At 39.1% G+C, this 10,528-nt stretch overlaps 1 protein-coding gene across 1 annotated transcript; it reads right to left on the bottom strand.

Moving 5' to 3' along the window:
- Positions 1-3,218: 3,218 nt before the first annotated feature.
- On the bottom strand, positions 3,219-4,687 carry LOC135612707 (phospholipase A1-II 5-like). The gene has a single exon (XM_065109308.1). It carries the CDS (start codon positions 4,589-4,591, stop codon positions 3,485-3,487), a length of 1,107 nt encoding a protein of 368 aa, XP_064965380.1. The 5' UTR covers positions 4,592-4,687; the 3' UTR covers positions 3,219-3,484.
- Between the last annotated feature and the right edge of the window lie 5,841 nt (positions 4,688-10,528).

Raw genomic sequence — 10,528 nt, 5'->3', positions numbered from 1 at the left:
GAAAATATCAACCAGCACAGCATAAACAATAGAGCAAAAATCAACCACACAGTAAGACCAAATCTTTTTAACGTGGAAAACTCAATGTGGGAAAAACTACGGGACCGTAGTCCACCTCAAACTTCCACTATCAATAATAATGATAACAGGTTTACAATAGGTTTTTTCTAGAATAACTAGAGGATCAGAATAACATCAAGATCATAGATCTTGACTCAAGAATAGCATATCTTCATGTAGGATGGATCTCCTCGTAAGAGAATTCTAGGTCTCACAAAGTGGATATCGCAGGAAAGTACCTTAGAGAGGGTAAACTGCAGATCAACACCGTTAGGATTGTAGAGTTTGCTGCAAGGATTCTCCACTTAAAATTTGGGCCGAAACTGACAACGTTTGACCACCGATCGTCAAGTAGAAAACTCAAAAACCTAATCTTTCTCTCTCTATTTATCTCTCCTCTTTCCTCTGCACACTGTAATCTCTATTTTCTCACCTTTTGCCCTTTCTTTCTTAATTACTTATTTCTTTGATTTGGGCTCGAACCATCCAATTTGTCCAAGCCCACATATAGGCTGGACCCAATAGGGATACAATAATACCCAAAGATATCTGTTGTCGCACCTTGGATCGCAGGTGCCGTCGTCATCCATGACACTTCTTCCATAGCTTCGGCGCCACATTGAACCCAAGAACACCCAGAGAAGTCTGCTGCTGCTCCCTGGATCGCAGGTGTCGTCGCCATGGCTCTTGTTCCATAGCTCCGGTGCCACACTGAACCCAAGAACACCGAGAGACATCTGGTGTCGCCGCCATCGTAGTTCCGGTGATAAATTTGTTAAGAAGTTAAAAGTATATTTCGAAACATTATAAATTAATATTTTTATATTTTAAATAAAATTATATAAAATTTTAAGGATAAGGAATTCTTAGTTCAAAATAAATTTTAGAAGATTTCAAATAATATTAGCTAGAGTTATAGAGATTAAGGATTCTTGTACTTTATATCCATAAATAGGTGGTAGAGTTATAGGGATTAAGGATTCTTTGTATTTTATATCCATAAATAGGTGGCATCTTCTTTTATTGGATTTGATTTTAGGCTATTAGTACCTTGTTACTACGATTTTGGGCTATTAGTATCTTGTTACTACTATTTGAGAAAAGGTTATACTGACATGTAATCCTCTCTTTCTTTACATGATATCAAAGCCACAAGAGTGATAATATGTATTTCAAGCTCTTCTTAGTAAAGAAAATAATCTTTTTCAACTATGAAAAATTATAGTTGAATTGATGAATTTGGTATTGAACTTATCAATAAGTGTAACTATAAGATCTAGAAGACTTGTTTGGAATCTTTATTTGAAGAAGATCTATAAGATGTGATTGGTGGCAATACAACAACAGTACCCGATATTGCAAACGGAGACGTATGTAAATCAACTTTAAAGAGGATCGCCCTTGATGCATTGCTCAATAAAAAAAATATGACTTAGCTTTAGTATTTAAAGAATGATTTAATAAATACTATCCAAGATAACATCTTAATTTCTTAGTATTTTTTTAAGATTAAAAATTTATGTTAAATGATATCACTCTTAGATCTAGATGTGCGATGCACGAATGAAACATTATATTATTCATGGTATTCGAATAGAATATATTTTTTATGTTACATCTATTCAAGGATGGGTTCAACAATCATTTTTAGTACAATTGAAAAATCTTCTTACTTCTTAGGAATCCCTACCTCGTCAAACGATAGGAGCTTCTATTTCAGAGGGGAGATGGAGATGCCCTTTTTATAAATAAGAAAAAGGGTAATGATAACAATAAAAAGAAGAAGAATGATGGTAAGTAAGCAAAAGTCTTCTTCAAATAATTGTGCAAATCGAAAGAAGATCAAGTATTATAGGTGTGACAAGTTAGGCCATATCAAGAAAAACTATCTGTGTGAAGATTCAAAAAAGAAATATTGCAAATAAAGAAGATTGTTCTAATGCTGAAAATTGGGACAAATGTTTTATGGTTGAAATTAGTAAGGCAATGACATCTATCAATTTTGAAAATGACTAGATTGTTGATTCAGGATGTGATCATTATTTCGCTGGTGATAGTACCAAATTCACTAATATTCATCAATATGAAGGTAAATATATAATTACAATGACAAATAATAATATTCACCAAATGAAAAATAATGGTATTATTATAATCTCAAATAAAGATAATGATCCTACTACAATGAAGAGTGTGTACCATATTCCAAGTACGAAGAAAAATCTCTTCTCTATTGCAAATGCAGTTGATGATATAAATTTTGTTCTTTTTGATCCTAATAAAGTCAAGATTCTTTATAATATAAAAGAATTAGATGCACATATAGTATATTATGGTAAAAGGGTCAAAGATTTACATGTTTTGTCGGTGTCAACTACTTATGTTGATAAGATGAGTACAAATGATAGTGCATCGATCTGGTATGCTAGACTTGGTCATATAATTTTTTTAAAATTAAAGATTATGATGTAGAAAAATTTAATGAATGGTCTTCTCGATCTTACTACTTTTAGTGGTAATAAAGTTTATGAACGGTGTCAATAGCAAAGCACACAAACACCCTTTTGATATATCACTTTCAAAATGTAAATTTTCATTGGAGTTTATTCATAGCGATTTAATGGACTCTACTCAAACACCATCTTATTTATGTTCTCGTTATATGCTTATCTCTATTGATGATTTTACAAGGTTTACTTGGGTTTATTTTATGAGTTAATCTTTCAAAGAAAAATTAAAAGATTGCACACTGATGTTGGCGAAGAGTTTTCTTCTGATTGATACTTCTTTTTTTTCTTTTTTGCAAGGAGTATGACATAAAAGGATTGGGACTTCTTTTTGCCTCTCTTTGGTCTGATATGATAGGCCGTTTTGTTTTCTTGAGATGCTATGGTCGGAGCAGGCACATGAATTTGTTTTATATTGGAATATTAAATTGAACTTTATCTAATCTTTATGTGAGTTGAAATCATAGATTTGGTTGGATTGACCCGATTTAAGAAGAAAAAAGAGATGAAGGTAGAAGTTTTATAAGTTATTGTGTTTAATAAAAAATTTTAGTTTTGAATCGACTCCCTTCTTCATTTATAATCTATGCTTCGTTAAATCCCATCATATTTTAAAGAAAATTTTCAAAATGTGTAATGCGAAACGTTGACTGGATTGTATAAACCATGATATGACAAATTTATATTTATGATCGGATAAAGCAAGCGAGAAGTTGTCCGATTTATGGCGTAGAGGAGGCTTCGGACTACTTATTACGACGCCCACACACGGAACACATCACACCAACTGAAAAGTGACAAGACGACGACGACGACGACGACGACGAGGAGGAGGAGGAGGAGGCATCCGCCACATGCGTGCATGCCTCGATCAGATGACCTGCAGCTCCATCGTCATGCGACGTTTGACCCTTCAACTAGGACTCGGGCGGTAACTCAGACCACAAGCCGTCCTCGCCACGCACCATCCTTTTGTTCTTCTCCGCCCACCACGACGGCAGCGCCGGGTTTATACTCAGATAGCCACCGTGCTTGTTCACCAGCGCAAGGCTCCTCTTCACGATGGTGCAGTCGAAGTCGCCGTTCTCCCCGGTCCACCCGGCCACCGTGTGCAGGTTCACCTGCAAGTTATGCCTGTCATGATTTGTCTTCAAGCACGGCGACTTTCTGGAATCCACGGTCAGAACCGTGCCAATGTCAACGTAGCCATCTGAAGTTGGCGGAAAGTTTGGAATGTCAAGATCATCTTTGTTCAAGACACGCAGAGCTCTCAGATTGGGCAGCTTCGCCCAGCTATCGCTGAAGGCCTGATTCCCCACTCGCGGTGAACCAAACACCATGGTGCAAACGGGGAACTCCTCTTTCTCCCCGATCTTAGACAACCCACTCCTCACTATATCGTAAGCGCTTAAGATAGCAAGGGCGCCTCCAAGGCTGTGGCCGAGACAAACTATGCTGAGGCTCTCGTCTTTGTACTGCTCCACCAGCTCTTTTATCTTAGCTAGTAGCTGCTCCCTGGCGCTCTCCTTCGTCTGCACGTCGGCTACCACGGTGTAGATCTCAAACCAGCCTTTCATGACCATCGGAACATCGCTGGTGGAGTCGTCGAACGGCACGAGAGTTTTGGGGATATCGTCGCACCACTCTTTGGTTCCTTCGGTCCCGCGCCATACGACGTAGATCTCGCGGACTCCGGATCCGTCGGCGTGAGCGCTGTTGGAGACCGCTACATAGCCCATCCAACCCTGCGAATTGGCAATGAGGTATTGGACGACGTGGTAGTCAGCAGCGTAGGTAAAGAAGGTCTGGTCGAGGAGCCTGTCCATGCTGTAGCTGCAATTGCCGCTGTACTTCTTGGAGTCAAGGGCCGTGATGTAGGAGTCGGTGGTGACCTGACACACGTCGCCAAATTTCAGGAGGAGGCAGCGGAGGGAGTAGTCGAGGGGGTCGAGAAGGCCGGCCCAGTGATTTGATCCCAGGAGCTCCGCCCACGATGGGTTCTCACTGTCAGCATTGTGCCCCATGTTTTGCGACACAAGGAGAGAGGACCAGTTTTAGGTTTTGGTAGGACAACAGGAGATGGTGGGATCGACTGTGTTTGGGATGCGAGGTGCCTGGTGGCGAAGACTATATATATCGATGCATCTGCCTGTGCGTCCATATGCATGAAACACATGTGTGTCATGCAATGCCATGTTAGGTTCTAATCCGGATGAGGATTCAAGAGTGAAGACGTACTGTAATGCCAATCGTTTGATACTATGCAACCTCATGAATTAATCGTGCAACGTGGTGGAGGAAGCAAACTGGGATCTTGCTTCGGTTTTGCGATGCTGTGTCAGCAGAGTACATGGCTGTCCTTATTTAGTTTGGACGGATCCAGAAGTAGGAGGAAGGAGGGCTCTTAGAGGGAGGAGAGAGAAGAAGAAGAAGAAGAAGAAGAAAGGAGAAACACATGCGTGCACTTCCTTTGTCCGGTAATAGCGTGACGTAAGTGGTGACCTTTCTGGGAGAGGGCAGAGCGTCCGCTCGAGTCGTACCTTGCGTCGTGGCTCCGGTACTGTTTTTAGCGGCCCCATATGTATAACGTACGCACGAAACACTGGACCGTTTTTGTGACCAAATGTAAAAAAAAAACCGGGCCCGGCTATGAACCGATTTGATTTGATTGGGTGACGTCAGCATGATGGCAGTGTGTATTTTTGTTTATTTTTTTCGACAATAAAAATGCATATTGTATCTGAACAGGATTTGATAGGATTTGAATTATTAGACGTGAATGGTTAAGATAAAAGATCCTTACTTGGATCAGAAGGTGTTAACCTTTGGTTTTGAGGAATTTAAAGAGGTAACAAATGCTGAAGCATAATATTTGAGATTTAAACAATTCATTCATATGTCAGATGAAAATATTCTTGGCTGATTTTTCAAGGAGGATGAAAGAGAAACCTGAATAATCTTAATGAATATTTATAAATTAGTATTATTAGAAGATCTAAATGATGAAATAGAAGTATGAAATTCATTAAAAAAAGTATTAATTAGCTAAGATTGATTATGTAATAAGATCTAAAAGGTCGCGGAGGGTGTCGTCGAGGGGGTCGAGAAGGCCGGACCAGTGGTTGAGTCCCAGGAGGTCCGCCCATGATGGACTCTCAGTGCCACTGATTTGTGCCATGGTTATGAAAGGGAAGAAGGATTATGTGGGTGTTGGTGCGATAAGAAGGATTGTGTTTGTGCTTGGTGGTGCTCAATTTGACGCTGTATATAATGCATGTATCTGCCCCTCCAAAACACATGCGCGCTACGTGCTGTTGAAGGACGATCGCATGTTTCATATGCAACCCCATGCATGGCGTTGGGCGAAATAACTTTAGGCCTTTGCTTCATATGCGATAACTGCTGCGTCAGCGAGGATGTTGATCCAAGGTTTATCCAAGGTGCGCGAAAGCAAGCAAGCAAGCAAGCAAGAAGCAAAACAAAAGTTGGCAATCGAATCAGAAAGGAGAAAGAATAAAGAAGTCACCTTTTATTCATTTCTATGGACCTTGTTTTCGCATTCTTATCAGCCGAGCTATTCAACTTAGATGCACCGATTGGCATTTTTATGCCAACTTCATGTTGGGAAGAAACCTGTTAATGCGGAATAATTCTTTTCCCTCTTTGTGTATTAAAATAGGTTCCTTATCAAAATACCAACTTGATATCAAAATGCTAATATCAATCAGCACAACATAAACAATAGAGCAATAAATCAATCACACAGTGAGACCAAATCTTTTTAATGTGGGAAAAACCACGGGACCGTAGTCCTACTCAAACTTTCACTATCAATAATAATGATAACAGGTTTACAGTAGGTCTTCTCTAGAATAACTAGAGGATCAGAATAACATCAAGAACATAGATCTTGGCTCAAGGATAGCATATCTTCATCACGTAGGATGGATCTCTTCAAAAGAGAATTCTAGGTCTCACAGAGTGGATATCGCAGGAAAGTACCTTAGAGAGGGTAAACTGTAGATCAACACCGTTAGGATTGTAGAGTTTGCTGTAAGGATTCTCCACATAAAATTTGGGCCGAAACTGACAACGTTTGGCCACCGATCGTCAAGCAAAAAACTCAAAAACATTACTTTCTCTCTCTATTTCTCTCTCCTCTTTTCTCACTGCACGCCGCCGCACACACGCTGCAATCAGATCTGCGCACACACCCACGCTGCCTAATTTTGGCCTTTCTCTCAAAAGGCCCAATTGTCCAAGCCCACATATGGGCTGGACCCAACAATTCTCCCCCTCCAGCTCATATGGTGGGCTGTACCAAGCCCGCTCTTCGCCTACATGCTTTAAGCTTCTCCTTAGGCAAAGACTTTGTCAACATATTTGAACCATTATCATTGGTATGCACCTTTTCCAATTGTAATTCTTTCATCTCAAGCACATCACGAATCTAGTGATATCTCACATCAATATGCTTGGATCTAGAATGGTATGTTGAATTCTTGGAGAGGTGAATAGCGCTCTGACTGTCACAGTAAACAGTATATCCTTCCTGTTTCAAGCCCAATTCCTGTAGAAACTTTTTCATCCATAAAGCTTCCTTGCAGGCTTCAGTAACTGCTATATATTCTGCTTCTGTGGTTGATAGAGCAACACACTTCTGTAACTTAAACTGCCAAGAGACTGCTCCTCCTGCAAATGTCATCAAGAATCCCGAAGTGGACTTCCTGGAATCAGTATTGCCTGCCATGTCTGCATCTATGTACCCTTCTAACACAGGTTCATCATCACCAAAACATAAACACAACCTGGAAGTACCTCTTAGATATCTTAATATCCATTTCACTACTGCCCAATGTTCCTTTCCAGGATTTGAGAGAAATCGGCTAACAACTCCAACTGCATGAGTTATATCTGGCCTAGTACAAACCATAGCATACATCAAACTGCCTACTGCAGATGAGTAAGACACTCTGGATATTTCTTCTTTTTCTTTCTCACCTGTAGGACATTGTTTTGAACTCAGCTTGAAATGACCTGCAAGTGGAGAACAAACTGCTTTGGCTTTACTCATGTTGAATCTTTCAAGAACCTTTTCAATGTAAGTCTCCTGAGATAGCCAAATCTTCCTTTTCTTCCTATCACGAAGAATCTTCATGCCAAGTATTTGTCTCACCGATCCTAAGTCTTTCATGGCAAAAGACTTACTTAGCTCTCTTTTAAGCTTTTCAATTTTTCCAACATCATGACCAACAATCAACATATCATCAACATATAGCAGTAAAATAATAAAATCATCACCTGAAAATTTTTTCATAAACACACAATGATCAGATGTGGTTCTATCATACCCTTAGCTCATCATAAAGGAATCAAACTTCTTGTACCACTGTCTAGGTGCCTGTTTGAGTCCATATAAGCTTTTCTTAAGCTTACATACCAGATTTTCTTTTCCCTTGACTTTGAAACCTTCTGGTTGCTCCATGTAAATTTCTTCTTCTAAGTCACCATGAAGAAATGATGTTTTTACATCAAGTTGTTCAACTTCTAAATTCAAGCGGGCAGCCAAACCAAGAACAACTCGGATAGAGGACATTTTCACAACCGGAGAAAATATTTCTTCAAAGTCAATACCTTTCTTCTGACTGAATCCTTTCACAACTAGTCGTGCCTTGTATCTCTGTTGTGAGCTATTGCTTTCAGTCTTCAATTTGTAAACTCGCTTATTCTTGAGAGCTTTCTTCTCTTTAGGCAATCTTACCAAGTCATAAGTATGATTCTCAAGCAAGGATCTCATCTCAAGCAAGGATCCCATAATCTGTACCCAAACTCTTCATGACCATATCCCAAGAAGATACATGCTTTTGCCTTATTATCAAGCTTGGACCTCTCATCTTTGGGAATGTGAACAAATGCTTTACACCCAAAGACTTTCAAATGATTATAAGATATATCTTTTCCTCTCCATACTCTCTCTGGAACATCACCTTGCAGAGGAACTGATGGAGAAAGATTTATCAGGTCAACTGTAGTTCTCATAGCCTCTCCCCAAAATGACTTTGGTAACTTGGCGTGAGAAAGCATACACCTAATCCTTTCTTCAATAGTTCTGTTCATCCTTTCTGCCACACCGTTCTGCTGAGGAGTTTTAGGAACTGTTTTCTCAAGCCTGATACCATGAAACCTGCAATAATTCTCAAAAGGACCCCTGTACTCGCCACCATTATCTGATCGAACACACTTGAGTTTTCTATCAGTTTCTCTTTCAACACTAACATGAAACTCCTTGAAAGCATCGAGTACCTGGTCTTTAGATTTCAAAGCAAAAGCCCAAACTTTTCTAGAATGGTCATCAATAAAAGTAACAAAATAAAGAGCACCTCCAAGAGTTCTAGTTTGCATAGTATAAACATCAATATGAACTAAATCAATAACATAAGATCTTCTAGATGATGGATATTTCTGAAATGCAACTCTATGTGTTTTTCCAACTAAGCAATGATCACAAGATTTAAGAGATGTACCTTGCAACTCTGGTAAGAACTGCTTTCTAGCAAGAGTTTGAAGTCCCTTCTCGCTGATATGTCCAAGCCTCTTATGCCAAAGATCTATACTTTCACCTTTTCGAATTGCATTAATCTCTCCTTTGTGTAGCTTAGCTTCCATGACATAAAAAGAGTTAATCTTCTTTCCTTTTGCCACAATTAGAGAACCTTTAGTGAGTTTTCATTTACTTTCACCAAAATAATATGCAAAGTCCTCATCATCAAGTCTACCTGTAGATATCAAGTTAAGACGAATATCTGGAACATGCCTTACATCTTTGAGTATCAATTTGCTCCCAATACTAGTCTCCAAGCAAATATCTCCAATACCCACAATCTTAGATGTACCGTTGTTTCCCATTCTGACATTACCAAAATCACTAGCACTGTAAGATCTAAAGAAATCACCATGAGAAGTAACATGAAATGAAGCACCAGAGTCAATTACCCAATTACTGTCCTGAGCTACAAGGCTAACACAACCTTCATCACAGACAATAGTGATATTACCTTCAGCAGCAACTGTATTGATCTCTTTCTCATTTTTCTTCCTTTCATTCTGTTCTCGCTTCCAAAACCTACACTCTTTCTTCATGTGACCTGGCCTATTACAGTGAAAACATTTGATATCTCTTCTAGACTTGGATCTTCCTCTATAACCATATGGATTTCTGCTATGACTTCTTCCACGTCTTTCTTGTTTTTCAGTAACAAATGCACCAGAAGAAGATTCACCCTATTCTTTCCTTCTTGCATCTTCATTTAGCAAACTGTCTTTAACCATATCTATGGTTAGAGTCCCCTCTGGCGTGGAGTTACAAATAGTCACCACATACGTTTCCCAACTTTCTGGTAAAGAGCTGAGAAGTAATAATCCCTGCATCTCATCATCTATATTCATTTTCATAGCAACCAACTTGTTTGCAAGACTCTGAAATAGGCTTATGTGCTCAACAATGTTACCACCATCTTTATACTTCAAATTTACAAGTCTTCTGAGGAGAGAAATTCTATTTCCCACTGTCTTCTTCGCAAAGAGATTTTCTAACCTTTGCCAAACAACATCAGCTCTGATTTCATCTGAAATATGCTCATGCAAGTTTATATCCATCCATCTTCTAATATAGGCAATAGCTTTTCTATGTTGAACTTCTCATTCTTCATCGTCCATAATAGAAGGTTTATCTTTAACCTTGATAGGCTTATACAAATCTTTGCAATAGAGCAAATCTTCCATCAAACGCCTCCAAGTGGAATAATTTGATGAGTTCAATTTAATCATACCATCTGACTCCATTTCAATCACACAAGAAAACTAGCACCAAACAACCTGATGCTCTGATACCACTTGTTGGGAAGAAACATGTTAATGCGGAATAATTCTTTTCCCTCTTTGTGTATCAAAATAGGTTCCTC

This window comes from Musa acuminata, chromosome BXJ1-2 (assembly GCF_036884655.1).
Source record: "Musa acuminata AAA Group cultivar baxijiao chromosome BXJ1-2, Cavendish_Baxijiao_AAA, whole genome shotgun sequence".
In the NCBI taxonomy this organism is placed as follows: Eukaryota; Viridiplantae; Streptophyta; class Magnoliopsida; order Zingiberales; family Musaceae; genus Musa; species Musa acuminata.
The sequence above is the reverse complement of the archived record's forward strand: the minus strand, read 5'-3'. Positions and strand labels throughout refer to the sequence as shown.

Coding starts and splice junctions, on each gene's coding strand:
- LOC135612707 (XM_065109308.1), bottom strand. CDS start 4,591: ATGGGGCACAATGCTGACAGTGAGAACCCATCGTGGGCGGAGCTCCTG.